This window comes from Cicer arietinum, chromosome 4 (assembly GCF_000331145.2).
Source record: "Cicer arietinum cultivar CDC Frontier isolate Library 1 chromosome 4, Cicar.CDCFrontier_v2.0, whole genome shotgun sequence".
NCBI lineage: Eukaryota > Viridiplantae > Streptophyta > Magnoliopsida > Fabales > Fabaceae > Cicer > Cicer arietinum.
The window spans coordinates 61,793,854-61,811,940 of NC_021163.2; the positions used below are offsets into that span (position 1 = coordinate 61,793,854).

Sequence of the window (18,087 nt, forward strand, 5' to 3'; positions counted from 1 at the left end):
GGATAAATGTCTCTTGCTGTAATTATTGTCTTGTTATTATCATATTATATTGTTTGATGATTATAAGTTTAGGTTTTTTGTATATATTGCATTGGAAAAAAGCTGTATCTATCAATCTATATAATTATTTTTTAATTGTTTTGACACATTTTAATTATTCATTTTAAAATTGCATAAGGAAATATGATTTAATATTAATATTTATATACACTTATTAATATATATAATTATTAGATAATTAATTATTTGCTAAAAAAATATCTAAAGTTTATTTGGTCGATTCAAATATCAGTAATTAAGTTTTATATCGAATAAATTAAATATTAAAATATATAATAGATATGTATTTAGTGTTATAGTCTCTTGTGTGTTTTGATCATTTAACTCGTTATTGTTCTTGTGTCCTCTCACACGTCAACAAATGATATTATATATGATAGTCTAATATAAATATAAAATAAAGAAAATCTATAAGAGGGATTGAAAATATATCTACTAATTTTAAAGATTTTAAATTGAAATATAACATCAAACTCTCTTATAAATCATTAAGTAGAGATATTAGTCAATGAACTTAACTTAACATCCACGCCAACAAGGTCGCTCATCGTAGACCGATTTCTTTCTTAATATATATATTTCGGTCTTATGAATATTATATATTCTAATGCTAATTAACATTGTTTATTAAAAGTACACGACAGTGAAACATATTGAAGGTGTGTATCAAGGCGAGGGTTGGATCTCAAGTGTATATTAGCTAGTTTCAGTTTATATAGTTTTGATTATTTTGAATGTTTTAAAAAATAGAGTTTAATAAAGATGTTGTCATAAAAATTCACAATGAATATTATGTAATTTCATTTTGCAATTGCAATTTAAATATAGCTCTTAGATATTGATTTTTTTTTAAGTCAATATAAAATTGATTTATATTTTTAGTGTATTTTTTCTTCTTAAAAATATAGGATAATTCCCAAAAAAATGCACAACCAAAATTTTAGAAAAATAAACCTCAATTTTAAAAAGTAATTATTTTGTGAAATAAGATGTAATATATGAATTTGTTTCTCATGATAAAAAAAAGTCATTATTAGCATTGCTATTTCTTAACAAGGATGTACTCAATAAATAATTGAATCCAAAAAATAGGGTATCTGAGCAATTAGAAACTTGCTTACCATATACGAGAAAGTTGGTGATTATGAGTTATGAGTATTATATAAATACATAACATTTTTCTCTTGCAAAAATATATGACAAAAATTAGGATAAATAGGACACGCGCTCTCTTAACTTAATTTCAGTTAACATTTTAGTAATTTTTTTTTATCAATTTTGTTATTTATTTTAATTTTAAGTAACAATTTGATCTTTTATGTTTTAAAATATCAATGATGTTATCCTTTTTTTTTTTTTACAAAAATTCATCAAAATTTTCAAACAAAACACATAAAATTAATTATCATTTTCAATATAATACAAATTTCATCAAATGCATAACTCAAATATTTAAATAAACTCATATTTTCATCTCCAACAATATCAAATTCATCAAATAAATAATAAAAATATAAGTTTATTTAAAGATTTAAGTTATGCATTTGATGAAATTTACATTATATTGAGATGATAATTAATTTTATGGATTTTGTTTGAAAAATTTGATAATTTTTTTTGAATTTTTATAAAAAAAGAACAATATTGTTGACATTTTAAAATATAAAAATCAAATTGTCACTTAAAATTAAAATAAAAGACCAAATTAAAAAAAACATAAAAGATTAAACAAATAACTGAAATTAAGTGAATGGATCACATATGCTGTTTAATCTAAAAATTAACATTCTCCTTTGAACATAATCAAGATTGCCAGCTTGACCTACAACGGAACAAGATCAAAAACATATTCTACTTTGTAAAATATTTTTAATTATTATTCTCTACAATTCTACTACAAGTTTCACAATTCTCTACAATTCTACTACAAGTGTGAAACTATTTATATTATATAAATTAAAGAAATTATAAATATAAAACAGTAATTTTATCAAATTATTCTTATTAAATATTAATATATTCACTTTTATCACAAACCCAAAGTAAACTAGAATGATTTGGGACTAATACATCTAATATTAACGCAAGGTATAATTAAATTAAAATAATTAAAACTAAATTGAAATGAGTTGCAAATATGACATTTATAATCACATAGAGCAATTCGTGACGACAAGGGTGAGTTGCAGTAGCTACTTGGAATAAGAAAACAGTTATGGACCCTTTCACAGCATGTGGCTCGGTGTGAGGTTGCGGTGGATATTTGTTACCAAATAAATTCATGGTTTAGAGAAATTTCAAGTGTTCTCAATGGAGTGCTGAACGAAATTTGGGCCTTAGTCCCACACTTAGAAGTGGCAACAATTTGGCTCATTGTAATTTGTATTGCCAAATTTGCCATTAGCAATCCTAAGGGGGTTTGGATAGAAGCTATACCATTTTTGTTACATGCTTTTGTATCTGATTTAACCCATTTGGGTCATTTGATAAAATAAAATAAAAACCATTTGGGTTTTAATTTCATTAGTTGAGGTATTTTTTTTTTTTAAAATTAGTGGGATTGTATCATAGATTCATAGTTGATGTACCTATACCCCTTTTCAATTCAAAATTGTTATTTTTATCCCAAAGATAAAAGAGTGTGCTGGAAAATTCTTCTTCACTAATCAAGAAACTTGGTTCAAAATCTTCACCAACTACATAAAATTGGCTCCAAATAATTTCAACCATTTTTTATAGGACAACAGTTCTAGTCACTTTTGCATCAAATTTTCAAAATCTCCATTCTCCATTCTTGTTTTTATGATGCTTCTTATTTTGAACCTCCAAAAATCTAAAAATCAGTATTAAGTAATTAAAGAAAACATTCAAAAAGATCCAAACGATTAATATGAAACAAATTAAGATCCAATACCTTTCTTTGTACATTCAAGAATGAAACTAACAGTTATGAAAAGAGGTCATCACTATCATCTACTACTCACCAATGAGGCAATCACCAATGTCATGCCATATAATAAAATTTGCTAGTTTTCTAAATACTTTATTAACATCTATATTTGGTGTGCTGTATAATAAATATATCAGAAGTCTAAGACTTTTGAATCCACCATATCTAACAAAGGTTCCAAAGCACTAGGAGCAAATTTTCTTGCAAAAAGAAAACAAACTGAAGAGTTTCTATTGTTATTATATACGCATTCATGACCGCCTCGAACTCTATTGAAAAACTCCTCCGAAATATCGGTTCTTCCAAATGTAGCCGGGTGGGCCCCACCCCTAGACCAGTCCACCCAAGTTATACTCCTATTTGCTAATGCACCCTCGGCTTGAATGGTTAACATGGTCGGGAAATAGTGCTCGTCAACATAACAAGCCGGTCTACAATATTGTTCGAACTTCGGATAAAATGTTGTGTCTTCGACAATGTTGATGGCAAGCTTTCGATTTACTTCAAACCATTGAGAGCCTTTACGCCACTTTGTAATATTGACTAGAGGGGCCATGTTTGGGTTATAGCGTCCTCTTCCATAAGGACCGGGATCATCAAATGCGCCAACAAAGCTGTGTTTGGATTTCTTCACATAGTGGTAGACTACACTAAATTTGTAGAGAGGGATGCACGACTCGGACAATAGAATAAACCACTCATTCGAGATGTCAAGTAATGCATTAGCAAGTAGTCTTCTTTCAGCGTCGCACATGCTCATTCTTCCCCACTCCGCAATCTGCACAAGAAATATCAAAGGATAACATAGGATGCAAAAAATTAATCAAACAGTAAAGAAGCAACAAGTAGAGTGAACGAGAGTATGAGACTATATTAGTTACATAAATGAGGATTTATAGAGAGCTACTGCTCTCATAACTAACTCAAATGAATTCCAAAAGATGCCTTTCCCCTAACAACTCTTCTGATTATATGATAACTGAATTCCCGTCACTATTTCCTATTTTTCTCTCTCTCGGACAGCGTAAGGTATACCTTCCAGCAAGGTTGTCAGACTCGAGTTTTTAAGTAAATTTGCCTTCCAGTTCAAAGCCTTGCATGGTGTCTCCTTCCGTCCTCTTTAGCAGCTCACTTGCAACATGGTAATCGCCCGTTCAAAAGTGAAACATGAAAAACAGGATGTATTTTAGAGGACACGGGAGTTTGCACTTGTAAGCAAAATAACATCCTCTAATGTACTTCTAGACCTTGCTTTTCATACCAATCCAATAAACATTGGCCGCGAGCCTCCCATATTGAAACCAGAATGGCCACCTTGCGGGGAAGTGTGAAATTCTAGGAGAAGTTGATGAATCCGAGAAGATTGAGCTGAAATAACCAAACGGTCTTCACAGGACAGCACCCTATTTTTATAACTAAATCCTGGTCTAGACATGGGATTCTTCTTCAAATATTCAATGATCTTTTGGAGAACAACATCTTTGTGCACCTCTTCTATGACTTGACTCCCATCATCCCAAATTGGATATGAGAGCAAAACAGAGAACTCCAGCATCTCACTTACCCTGGAAAGGGAACCAGCCCCTCAGTTCTCAAACCCCCAATTTTTAAACAACGTCAAATCGATAAGTAGCAAGTCAATTCTATTGATCGAAATGTGGTGCTGAAGCAACTGTTTTAACTTTTAAGCTCTTTTCACCGGCTGAGACTGCAAAATGGCTCCCGAGAAGATACGATCGCCGGTGTTGAATAACCAAGACAAGAGCCATTAATTATTTTGCATAAGCAGATTTGAAAAGATAGCACACTCCAAACGCCTTGCAGAAAAAAGCAACGGGCCTACCCCCTTGCATGAGAAGAGTCCTGCCCCCTACTACCCTGAAGCATCACACTCAATAAGATATTATTTGGTGTGAAATCCAGTAAGGCTAGTACTGGGCTGTTGTCATCTTCACCTTAAGAAAATCAAAGACCGCTTGCTTGGTACAGCCCTATTTAAAACTGATCTTCTTAGTCAACTCAGTGAGGGGCCTCGCAAGTCGCAATCTTTCTATAATCTTGAATAAACTTGCTATAGTATTCTAATTTCTAACTTACAAGCACTAACTAACTCAAACTCCCTTCAGCAACATAAATCAGCACATTGGTGGCTTACCTGATATTCATCACCCAGTTAAAAATCGCAATATTTTAAGCTTCCTGTAGGCTGTTCAGCAATTGATTTTGAGATCACAGCTCAAAGCTGCCCCAAATTCCATGTCATTTTCCCTGGGTATTAACAGTTGTCCCGGTAGTGCGGAATATTAGGTTAAGGGAATAATCACTAACAAGATGTCAGGGATATAAGGCTGTGAACTGTAGCTTATGGACATGCCATAGGCTCTCTCAACAATCTCACAAGTACTTATACCAGTAAATAAGCTTAAATAAGTCAATCCAAATAGACCCTTAATAGCTTAAGCTTATAGGAAAGTCGCCCTTTGACAAACCCTCATTGGAAATAAAAATGACGCTACTCTACGTACCATACTTTTCCATCATCTTTTGAAATCCTAAATATGTGCAGACCATCCATTTAGACAATATCAGAACCCCAACGCAAACCTCTTAAGAACTACAAAAGAAAACAGAGAATAAATAGTTACCTACGGCCAAACCTCTACTAGTTGGAAGCTCAATCTTAACTCCTAAGGGACCTTATTTTGTTCCTTCTCCCAAACACTTTCATCGTGTCCTTACAATAGAACTTTACATAAGATTTACACAGATCGTGATAAAAAGGGACAAATCTGAACTTGCAATTACTCACTAGGTACACATGATTAGGAGGTATGTCAACCCGTTTCTATGCTTCCACACAACAACACAGAACACAAAAGCATGTTTTTAGTCCGTTTTGTCAAATAGCGGCTATAGTGAGACTTAACATAGAGGAATTTGAACAAATCGCAATTGTTCCACAATATGCTATTTAGTATAAAGTGTTGTCAATTAGCAGCTATAGTGGTGCTATAGCATTGTAGTATAGTGAAATTTGAACAAACCAATATTTTTTACAATCCGCAATTGACAAAACTATTCACAATAAAATTTAGAATTCTTCTAATAGCATCTCCCTTAGGAAATTAACTTGTTAACTTAATCTTATTAGGAACCTAAATCCACAACATAGTAAACCTACATGTTTTGCATATCCTCATCTACCACTTCCTTAGTTACTTACCTAGCAAACTGATGCACCGATCAAGTAACAATGACAAGAAAAACAGCATCGCCAGCAGAACAAAAATAAAAAAGTAAGATACAACCATGATAAAGTGCATATCAGCCACAGTCAATAACCCCAAAAATTCTCATCCGAACCTTAAAACAAATATAAACAAGGCCAAAGAAAAAGACACAAAACATGTGAATAGAATATGAGCAATGTAAACAACTAACCTAACAACAATTAAGCATTAGTAACTTCAGATCAAGGAAGCATCTACAAATGAAACAATAAACATAATATCACGAGATCGAAATCAAAATCTTCATACCTGACTAGGGATTTGCCTCTTATAAAAAACAGATGAAGGAGGAAACTGAGCTTGATATGAAGGCAACGAATGAATATATATAGTAAAAAAACTCTCATGCCCTTTAAAAAACCTCTCCCAAAGGGGTGCAAGAGGCAATGGTCCTTTAGTAAGGAACATAAAAGCAATCTTAGGAACTCTTTCAAAAGGGTAATTCTTAATCTTAGGAACCAAAGAAGCTCTCCAAAGAAGTTCATTGTCACTCATATTATGGATCAGCTTCAAAGGTGGTTTAATCCACTGTTCCAAACCACCATGTTTCTCATCACATGGTTGAAAACTTGAACTCACTGTAGTAACCACACTCTCAATCCCAAAATGCTTAATTGTGTATATGCTTATCACAGAAAACACAACACATAGAGCAACAAAAACAACAAGTAAACGCAATGATCCTAATGATAACCCTTTTGCTTTCCCTTCTTCAGATGCCACAACCCTCGATTGCATCTTGCTTAAAAACTAAAAAAAAAAACAGTTTATAAAAAAATATGAAAAAGAACGAAAAAAAATAATATTTTCTTTGGCCCTCTATTAAGGGTTACGAAAGATCAAGTCTTTAATGTGTAAATGATGTCATAAATGCAAATAAAGGCGTTAAATTCATACTACGGTTACCCAAAATTTTCAGAAAATAGTGACTACAACAACCGCTATGGATCTAATAGAGGTTCTAGAGTCAACTTTGGAACATGTGAGGTTGATAACAACAAGATTATGGCACATGGGTAGTAACAAAATGGAAACTTTTTTGAAGAATAGTTTAATAGAAGCTAAAGGGTATTTATTTATTTATTTTGGATCTTAGGAAAAATGAAAAATAATATAGTTGATGAAAAGGGTGGTATGGTACAGAAACAGTAGAGTGAGAAGAGTCAGAGGAAGAAGATGAAAAAGGGAATTGTCATATGTAATTTATTTTTTACAGAGAAAAAAAAAATGGGTCTTGGAGACAATTGATGATGAATGAAAATTTGAATTTTAAGGAATAATAATAATAATAATAATAATAATAATAATAATAATAATAATAATAATAATAATAATAATAATAATAATAATAATAATAATAATTTAGTTTACAGAGAAAAAAAAAATGGGTCTTGGAGACAATTGATGATGAATGAAAATTTGAATTTTAAGGAATAATAATAATAATAATAATAATAATAATAATAATAATAATAATAATTTAGTAATGTTTTTGTGATGCACACGAGCATAGGCTGGTTACGTTTTTTGCGTGCTTGCTAGAAAGTAGAAACACATTACCTCGTATTGAGTGTTGGAATAGCTTAGTTGAGTGAGAAATTCAATGTTTTTTAGAAGAAAATAGTTGTATCTCAAATTTTAATTTAAAAATAAATTTATAACTTTTTATAATGGAAACGCAATATTATAGTTTGACCAAAAACAATGTAATTGTAGTATTTATAGTAACTTTTCAAAAATAATTTTTTTCCAATTAATAACTGAAATTTATTATTTTATTCTTTAAGTTTTTTGTTTAATAAGGACAAAATTTTATAAGCTAAAAAATATTAAAAAAAAAGTAAAAAGATAAGATAAGATAAGATAAAATTTTACAAACAACAAATAAATATTTTAGTCTTTGAAATTATAAAGAACAACCAATGCAAATTTTTTAAATTTGTAAAATAGTAAATTTAGTTTTTTAAATTAAAAAATATTAGTCTTTTTTTTCCTTCAAAATTTACATTACAGATTTAAAAATTTCATTTTGTTTTAATGCAACAAAAGATTATGTATTTTACTAAATAAATATATTGCCGAAATTACTAAATTAATTGATTTCGTTTAATTTAATAAGTTAATTTTTCATTTTATAAATTTGAGTGATTAAATTAATTGACCATTATAATTTTAAAGAATAAAACGATTATTTACACTTTTATATGGATTTAAGGGAAAAAAATATGAAAACTTATTTACTATCTTTTTATTGAAAAATTGAGAGAACCATGTATTTGTATTCAATGAGTTTTAGATGTTTTAAATATGTTGGTAAACAAATGGGTAAATATATTATTTATTTGTTCATTATTTTTATTTGATTCTCATAATAATAAAAAATAGTATTTATATTTCACACGAAAAAAGAAAAGAAAAATGTAATTATATATATATATATATATATATATATATATAATTTCGAATTTCTGCTCACAACCGTACAAAAGTTAAATAAAATATCAGTAATTTGTGTTCCATCATTAACAACTTCGTAAAATGAGTTCATCAGATCGGCTGTTTTGTATCTTCCTTTCCTTGTCTTTTTTCCTTTGTCATTAGGTAGAAATAGGAATCTTTTAAAATAATTATGGACAAATTAAATAAAATTAATTTTGCAATTTTGAATATAGAAATAATGGTTAACTAATATTATTTTGAAAATATAGTTTTAGTATTTATAATCGTGCACTATTTGTATACTTTTTCTATTTCACATTGTTTGATATTTATTTATTTTTGACTCGATTAATGTTTGATATTTAAGGTTTTAAAGCTAATTTAGTAAAAGAAAAAAACAAGTTAATTTAGTAAAAAAAGAAGAAGCTAATTTAGTAAAAAAAACAAAACAAAACAAATAGTTAATACATGTTTTTTTTACTAAACATTTATATATATACACACACGTGTGTGTTGAATATGAGATTTTCAGTAAACAAAATATATTTTTTATTTTTATCTTTAACTAGTTTTCTTAAAAACCCTTTTTATTTATAAGGCAGTATGACCCTTTTTATCTTTAACTAGTTTTCTTATTGGTTAATTATATAATGCAGTATTACCCCCTTTTTATTTTGACATGCACATTTCATTAAAAGGGTAATCACATGTTCGGACGAGTAATTGTAATTTATGTTTGAATTCTTCTTTTAGTCTGAGGCATGATTTTCAACTATTTATGTTTGACTTTTTTTCAGTCTGAAGCGTGATTTTCAACTCGATTGTAACCAAATTTGTTTAACAAAATCAATTCTACTCAATTGAAAAGCTAAAAATTATTGCTTCTCTAATACACTCCTTGAAAGATGTAACAAACACACGTCTCAATAGGGAATTGGAATGCAAAGTGAACTCAACCAATCCCTTGGAAGCTGCAAATTCCCTCCAATAAATTTGCAGAATTTATGTGTAATATTAAGAGGATCCCACAAATTTACTGTCAAGTCACTTATGATCTTCCAAAACAGAACAGTTAATTTATACATCGAGAAAATATTCAAACATGTATTAGTTCTCTTTACTTCACCACATCAAAAGTAGCTCGAAGATTGGATATCATGACCGGACACTCTCCCTTTTCATCATATTCTGCAAATTCTCCACTTGACAAGTCAACATTCTCAAACTTTGTCCCCTCCAGCTACAAAATATAACTTGCATTATTTAAAAAAAAGGGCAAACAAGCAGACAATTTATAATGCAATGAAAATGTGGAGCAAGTGTATAAAATCTCATTTATATCCTAGAATTAGAGCATAGATCTTAATCTCATTTAAATAAGACATGATGTAGACATGGATGGAGGATAAGCATAGGAAGAAACTAAGTATTACATTTATTTACTGAACTAGAAAGTATTATATAAATTACATGTAAAAGAAGAAAGCTGATAACCAAAGCTGGAAAATAGAGGTTTTCAAAACCAGAAAAATCATATGTTACAGCTATAAACTGAAACTTATTTCAAGAGGGCAGAGGGGACTGCATGTCTGGCAAATCTCACAACAATTTGGACTTAAAAATTATGAAAAAAATGAAAATTACTTTGAGCTTGCAAATTTTCTCATATGATTATTGGTTTAGTTTCAAGACTGTAGAGTAGAAGACGTTGAAGTTAATCACATCAAATTCTTCTCAGTTTGGAGTTTTGTCGGTAAACTTTTCCGACGTATGTCCAGAAATTGATAATTTGATACTACGGATAATATACATATCTAGTTATCGACAATAAGCATCAAACCATATCAAATGTGACATCTAACTGCAACAATTACTGAAAAAAAGCAAAGGAAGTATGCAACAGATGGAATAGAGTATATGAACAATTTACCATATCCAATTTATATATCAGCAACATAAACCAATCAGAGGAGAATATCAAAGATATGATGCCAAAAGTAATGAAAGCATCGACAAGAACAACGAAACTCACCGACTCGACTTTCCATCCATCGCCGAATTCAAAATCTATCGGCTCATAGCCCCGACAGTCAAATAACATCAGTGGGGTGAACTTCCCTGATTCACTTGTTTCATTGGTTAGTGGTTGTCCTCTACCTGGGATCATAGTTACAGTGCTCTCCCTGCCACAAAACTTGCACTACAAACCAAATAAAGGGTGTTAAGAAACCAGCGCAGCAGATGCATTTAGAGTTATGCAGCAGAACAAGAATGAGCCGTCCTATGACATAGATGGAACATAAACAGCACAAGAGCAAACATAATATAATTCTGTTCGGTCATAATATAACAAGTCAGGCAACTGAAAACCTAAATTTAGTTAGTTAATAACTTTATGCAAATCATGATATACATGTTTCTGCAATAGACTTAGGGCCTGTTTAGATTGCTTATATGAGTTCACCTCCTAGCACAAACATTTGTAAGATTGCCATAAGTTGTTTTCAACTTATTTACATAAACTTTCTAAGATAGCTTATGAAAACAGCATATAGCTTTTATGAAAACAATGTGACTTTATTTTACCTTTTGTTATAGAAATAGCTTATACATAAATACTTATATATGATAAACATTTATACTATAGCACTTAATCAAGTTGTTAATCCAAACATGGCCCTATTCTACCTAGTTGGATAAAAAATAGTTGTCCGATGATGAATCCATAAAAATACAGTATGCATATAATATACTGGGAGATTGAATAATGTTTCCTGTCCTTTTCTCTACCATGTATATACAAAATATAAAGACAAAACTAAAGGATTTGAAATTGGGTAACTCCAAACTTAGACTTATTTATAGGTAAAGATTTACAGCTAGAATTACTAGTTAGTATGGAGCTCTCCGATGCACATGTTGCTAACTGATCCACGTTGGAGAATATAATAAAATGTAAATACAGGTAAGGAATCTCTAAGTCATAAGAGTAAACCATCTAAGACTGTTTGGATTGGCTTTTTTGAGTTTATTGGCAGACCTAAGCACTTGTGAGACGGTTTGGTATAGCTCGTGGAAACAACTTATGACATGTCTATAAGTTGTTTTTCAGCTTATTCTCGTTAACTTTCCACAATAGCTTATGAAAACAGCTTATACACCCTCCAAAATGAAACGTAAGCAAAAAGGAATTTAAAAAGTTAATGTATCCTATCTAAAATTTAAACCAGATACTTCAACTTTTCAAATACCATTTTTGCATGTATTTCATTCCGAAGAGAGTGGCTTATGTGAAAACTGTTTGACTTTATTTACCTTTCGTTATAGAAATACCTTAGACATAAGTACTTATATAATATTATATAATTGCTTATGTTTTAAGCCCTTAATTAAGTTGTTTCTCCAAAGAGGACCTTAGTATGTAAACATAACAGCCCATTTTGGATTATCTCTAACTTATGGGATCTTATCAAACAAAAATAACTATTAAGTTCTCAACATACAAGAAAGCCCCTTATAAATTTATCCCTTATTATTCTAATTGAACCGTTCACACCGAATTGATCCATTTATGCAACATTAAAAATGATGTTGAAATCTGTTTGATGAAATGCCGAGTTGAAGAATACCTTTTGAATGAGATGAGTAGTGGCCTTGCCAGCTGGGAGAGGAACGGTGTCATTTAACGACACACAAGTATCTTTTTGGCTTATTTCTCCACACCTCCCACATTTCAACTATCATCAAAACAATAATAATACGGAAATTAAAGACGAAAAAGAAGGAGAAAAAAAAAGCATGCAGTAAATGAAAATAGCAAAAAGATAGGTGACCTTGAAGAAATAGGAGAAATTGGGATCGTCGCAGCCAGCTTGAGGTTGAAGATTGGTCAAGTTTTCAAGCTCAGCAGTTATCATCAGCATGTAGTTCACCATTTCTGTTGCCGTTAAACTCAATCGATCTCTCAATTGCTTGCTTTGGGTTTTACGAACTTCTAACTGAAAACTGGAATTTGGATGGTGGATGGTTCCAGAAGGAATATGCAGCGATGAGTTTTTTGTTATGATTTCTTTTTTTTATTCTTAAAATAGATGAATAATAAATTAATGAACACATTAATATTAGAATTTCTCTATTTTTTTTTTCAATTTTGCTTCCCACACCCCTCAAATTACTTCCCACACTCCTTAATTTTTTTTAAAACCCAAAATACTCAAACTACCTTCCCCTCTATATTCACTTAACCACTCATTTTTTATCTTCATCATCTTCATCTTCATCATCTTCATCTTCTTCATCTTCATTACCTACCAACTTCAATCTTCTTCAATATTCTTCATTTGATACATTTCATGTTCAATAATCTTTAATCATTTTGAATATTTTCATCATTTTCATCATCTTCATCATTATAGTGACTCAAATCAATTAGGTATGTATTTTGTTGTGTTTTATAGCCGGTTATTTTTTTTCAAATCTGGGTTTCGTACGTGAACTAGTTCACGTACGTCTACGTGAAACGAATTCACGTACTTGATGAAATTATGAAAATTCTGATTGTACGTGAATTAGGTTTACGTAAACGTACGTCAATTAAGTTTGCGTACATCAATGGAGTTTTAAAATTCATGTTACCTACGTGAACTAAGATAACGTATGTGTACGTGAACTCAGTTCACGTTGTTGAAAAAACCCTTTCTTTTGCTCAACAATCCATGCCAATTACATGATGAATAACCAAAGGCGGAAGCGTACCTGTGGGAATTGTCATTGATGAAATCCTGGGATGATGATGATAGAGCCAATGGGTTGGGTGATCTTCCTCAGCAAAACACCCTGAAGACCTTGCTCTCTTGATGGGGATAGAGAGAACCAGAGAGTTTTCTCCTTTAGGGTTTTGAAACTGAATAGTCTTGTTGTGTTTGCCTTGGGGACCATTACCCCTATATATAACTATTATTAGTTATATCCCAAATTGCAGTATTTCCAATTCAGCCCCTCATTAAATTAGAAACTGCCTGGTATCTACACTATTAATTTTCATAACTATTATGCTCTTTAGCCATAAACTATTATATATTATTTGACCCCTAGTTTATTGGCTAATTATATAATGACCCTAACACACTTTATTAATTAATTACATATGTGACCCATAAATCTTACAATCTCCCACTGGTCACACATGTATCCTTAGGAGTGTGTTAGACTTTATGATGTCAAAAATGTTATTATAATTACCTTGAGCATAATCCAAATTGTCCCGCCCATTAATCATATCAGCACATGGAACCAAAAAGGTTTTTGTCATAATAAGCATAACTAAACCCGTCAATGATCACTCGTACTGACACAACTAAATGACATAGACCCATTATGAAAAGTGTAGCATGAAAATTACATGAAGTTGGTCAATGCATGTCAATTTTCAACTGGTCCTACTTTACCGAATGAGATCATACCATAACTTAAATGTACAAAGTAACCAAAACTGAATACTTTAAAACTTTATTTCTGATCAGAAAGTCCAAATACAATGTATTTGTACTTTACAATTAAACATAGAACATAAATTACATAATGGACGAAACTCCCACTAAAATCAAGATTCCTCAAACTGTAGCACACCCATGTGAGCAGTATGCTCATGAAAGACCTTGGGTGGTAGACCTTTAGTGAGCGGATCCGCAATCATGGAGTTTGTCCTTAAGTGTTCTATGGATATCTATCCACTTTGTACCTTCTCTTTAACAACTAGGAACTTAATGTCAATGTGCTTTAACTTGGTTGAGCTCCTATTATTGTTAGAATACAGGACTGCTGATCTATTGTCACAATACAACTTGAGTGGTCTTTCAATCCCTTCAACTATTTGCAGCCCCGTGACAAAATTTCTCAGCCAAATGCCCTGGTCAGATGCATCATGAATTGCTACGAATTCTGCTGCCATGCTTGATGAAGCAGTAAGACCTTGCTTGGCACTACGCCAAGAAACTGCTCCACCAGCTAACAGAAAGACATAGCCTGAAGTTGATCTTAAGCTGTCTTGGCATCCCGCAAAATCCGAGTCAGAGTACCCAGTGATCTCTAACTGGTCTGACCTCCTATATGTGAGCATGTAGTTTCTTGTTCTCTTCAAATATCTCATGACCCTCTTGGCTGCTTTCCAATGGTCAAGACCTGGATTGCTTAAATATCTGCCTAAAATCCCTACTATGAACGCTATGTCTGGACGCGTACATACTTGGGCATACATAAGACTCCCTACAGCTGAAGCATAAGGGATCTTTTGCATTTCTTGAATTTCCAAACTTCCCTTAGGGCACTGTTTGAGACTAAACTTGTCTCCCTTAGCAACTGGGGTGTCCCCTGGTTTGCAATCCTGTAACCCAAACCTTTTGAGAACCTTATCGATATAGCTCTTTTGTGACAATCCAAGAATACCTCGAGATCTGTCTCGGTGTATCTGAATTCCTAATACAAAAGAGGCGTCACCAAGATCTTTCATCTCAAAATGCTTTGATAGAAATTTCTTAGTTTCGTGCAACATGCCTATATCGTTAGTGGCAAGCAGTATGTCATCAACATACAAGACCAGGAAAATATGTCTGCTCCCACTGAACTTATGATACACACAATCATCAACTGTATTCATCTCAAAACCAAATGAGAGAATTACTTGATGAAATTTATGGTACCATTGACGAGAAGCTTGTTTTAGCCCATAAATGGATTTTCTTAGTTTGCACACCATATTCTTTGGGTCTCCCAACACAAAGTTTTCTGGCTGCACCATATAGATCGTCTCATCAATGTCGCCATTGAGAAAAGCTGTTTTTACATCCATTTGATGAAGCTCCAAATTAAAGTGAGCAACAAGAGCCATGATTATTCTTAAAGAGTCCTTCGATGAAACCGGAGAGAAAGTCTCTTTATAATCAATCCCTTCCTTTTGAGTATAACCCTTAGCTACAAGACGTGCCTTATATCTCTCCACATTACCATTGGAATCCCGCTTGGTTTTAAAAATCCATTTGCAACCAATGGGTTTCTTTCCTTCAGGTAATGGGATAAGTTCCCAAACTGAATTGTCTTGCATAGACTTGTACTCCTCATTCATTGCTTCGATCCACTTATCTGAACGAGAATCTTGCATGGCTTGATGAAAGTTGACTGGGTCGTCTTCCGTCATGCCAACATTTTCCTCTACCTCATTGATAAATACTACATAATCATCCGAAATAGCATTTTTCCTTTCTCTAGTGGATCTCCGCAATGGAGCTGGCTCTTGAGGCACTTGTTCTTGAGGATCTTGAATTTGATCTGGATTTTGTTCTTCCTGAACAACCAGATCATCTTGAGTTTGTTCAATAATGGGAAAGTCAATTGGTGGAAGAATCAGTTCTGGAATTGTTACCGATTCTTCCTCAAAGACAAAATCTTTAACCTTAATCTTCCCCCCAAACTCAATATCCTCAAAGAACGTTGCCGTTCCCGTCTCAAAAATTGTTCTCAAATTAGGATCATAAAATTTATAGCCCCTTGATTTTTCTGAGTACCCTATAAAATAGCTGCTAATTGTTCGGGGTTCAAATTTCTTTTCATTCGGCCTATAAGGCCTTGCCTCAGCTGGACATCCCCAAACATGAAGGTGCTTCAGACTAGGCTTACGCCCAATCCAAAGCTCATAAGGTGTTTTAGCCGCTGCCTTAGTTGGTACTCTATTAAGAATGTATGCTGCTGTTTTTAATGCCTCTCCCCAGAGTGACTCTGGCAAGGTGGAATGACAAATCATACTCCTTACCATATCCTTAAGAGTCCTGTTTCGTCTTTCAGCTACACCATTCATGCTGGGTGACCCCGGCATAGTGTATTGTGGGACGATTCCACATTCCTCTAGGTATTTGGCAAATGGTCCCGGACGTTGTTCACCTGAACCGTCATATCTGCCGTAGTATTCACCACCACGATCAGATTTGACCTTTTTAATTCTTTTATTAAGTTGATTCTCAACTTCTGCCTTAAAGGATTTGAACACGTCTATTGATTGGGACTTTTCGTGAATTAGGTAAAGGTAGGCATATCTAGAATAATCGTCTATGAATGATATAAAATATTGTTGACCATTCCAAGAAGGAGTTGGAAATGGCCCACAGATGTCCGTATGTATCAATTCTAAGACGTCTGTAGCTCTATATGCGCCTAATTTCTTATCTTTAGTCTGTTTTCCTTTAATGCATGCTACACAAACGTTAAAGTCTGTGAAGTCAATGGAATCTAAAATTCCATCTGACACAAGTCGTTCAACTCTATTTTTAGAGATGTGACCTAGACGCTTGTGCCAAAGCACCCCTGAATTGAAATTGTCAATTTTCCGCTTAGTACCACGTGATTCCACATTCAAGGTTTCATTATAGTTAGCCACAGTTTCCAACAAATAAAGATTATCATAACCAGAAAGTAAACCGGTTCCAACAACATTCGAATTTAAAGACAAAGTAAATTCTTTATTCCCGAATGAACAATAATATCCTGATTTGTCCAAATAAGAAATAGAGATCAAATTCCGTCTAAATGACGGTACAACAAAAGTGTCTTTTAAATCCAAATAATGACCGGAACTTAATAATAATCTAAATTTTCCTATGGCTTCAACTTCTACCTTCTTCCCATCTCCTACATAGATCCATCTTTCAGTATCACTAGGCTTTCGGAAGTTCAGGCAACCCTGCATTGAAACACTGATGTTAGTAGTTGCACCAGAGTCTAACCACCAAGTGTTTCTAGGTACTGAAGCTAAATTAACCTCAGAACAGACCAAAGACAGAATCATACCTTTCTTAACACGCCAAGCGTGATATTTGGCACAATCCTTCTTCACGTGTCCAGAACTCCTGCAGAAGAAGCAGTTGTTATCCTTAGTCTGCTTCTTTTGTTCTGGACCCTTAGCAGCAGCTTTGTTCTTGGGCTCCTCAATTCTTTTCCTTTTGCCCTTGTCTTTAGAGATGCTAGTAAAGTGAGCACTTTCAGTCCTATCTTGCTTCAGCCTGTCCTCTTCTTGCACACATAATGAAATGAGCTCATTAAGAGTCCATTTCTCCTTTTGACAATTATAAGTCACCTTAAACTGACTGAATTGCGAAGGAAGAGACAGCAATACTAAATGAATGAGTAAGTCATCTGACAACTCAAGCTTTAGACCTTTAAGCTTAGAAGCAATGTTGGACATCATCATAATGTGCTCTCTTATATTTCCCTTGCCTTGATACTTCATGGAAATTAAATTCTGAAGCAAAGAACTTGTTTCAGCCTTATCACTTTTTACAAAGCGTTTTTCCATCTCAACAA

The 18,087-nt window shown here is 32.5% G+C and overlaps 2 protein-coding genes across 2 annotated transcripts; both read right to left on the minus strand.

The window, feature by feature from the left end:
- Nucleotides 1–2,928: 2,928 nt before the first annotated feature.
- On the minus strand, nt 2,929–7,441 carry LOC101515236 (glycosyltransferase BC10). Its single transcript, XM_004498866.4, has 2 exons — nt 6,550–7,441; nt 2,929–3,788 (listed from the first exon to the last, which is right to left on the minus strand). Exons 1-2 carry the CDS (start codon nt 7,036–7,038, stop codon nt 3,144–3,146), a joined length of 1,134 nt encoding a protein of 377 aa, XP_004498923.1. The 5' UTR covers nt 7,039–7,441; the 3' UTR covers nt 2,929–3,143.
- Nucleotides 7,442–9,599: 2,158 nt separating this feature from the next.
- On the minus strand, nt 9,600–12,823 carry LOC101515562 (uncharacterized). Its single transcript, XM_004498867.4, has 4 exons — nt 12,573–12,823; nt 12,369–12,476; nt 10,772–10,939; nt 9,600–9,979 (listed from the first exon to the last, which is right to left on the minus strand). Exons 1-4 carry the CDS (start codon nt 12,672–12,674, stop codon nt 9,857–9,859), a joined length of 501 nt encoding a protein of 166 aa, XP_004498924.1. The 5' UTR covers nt 12,675–12,823; the 3' UTR covers nt 9,600–9,856.
- Between the last annotated feature and the right edge of the window lie 5,264 nt (nt 12,824–18,087).

Excerpts from the sequence above, each read along its gene's own strand:
- LOC101515236 (XM_004498866.4), bottom strand. The coding sequence starts at position 7,038 with ATGCAATCGAGGGTTGTGGCATCTGAAGAAGGGAAAGCAAAAGGGTTA. Across the intron at positions 3,789-6,549 it reads AGAGGCAAATCCCTAGTCAG|ATTGCGGAGTGGGGAAGAAT; the intron begins GTATGAAGATTT and ends TTTCTTGTGCAG.
- LOC101515562 (XM_004498867.4), bottom strand. The coding sequence starts at position 12,674 with ATGGTGAACTACATGCTGATGATAACTGCTGAGCTTGAAAACTTGACC. Across the intron at positions 12,477-12,572 it reads ATTTCTCCTATTTCTTCAAG|TTGAAATGTGGGAGGTGTGG; the intron begins GTCACCTATCTT and ends TTTTGATGATAG. Across the intron at positions 9,980-10,771 it reads ATGGATGGAAAGTCGAGTCG|CTGGAGGGGACAAAGTTTGA; the intron begins GTGAGTTTCGTT and ends TATATTTTGTAG.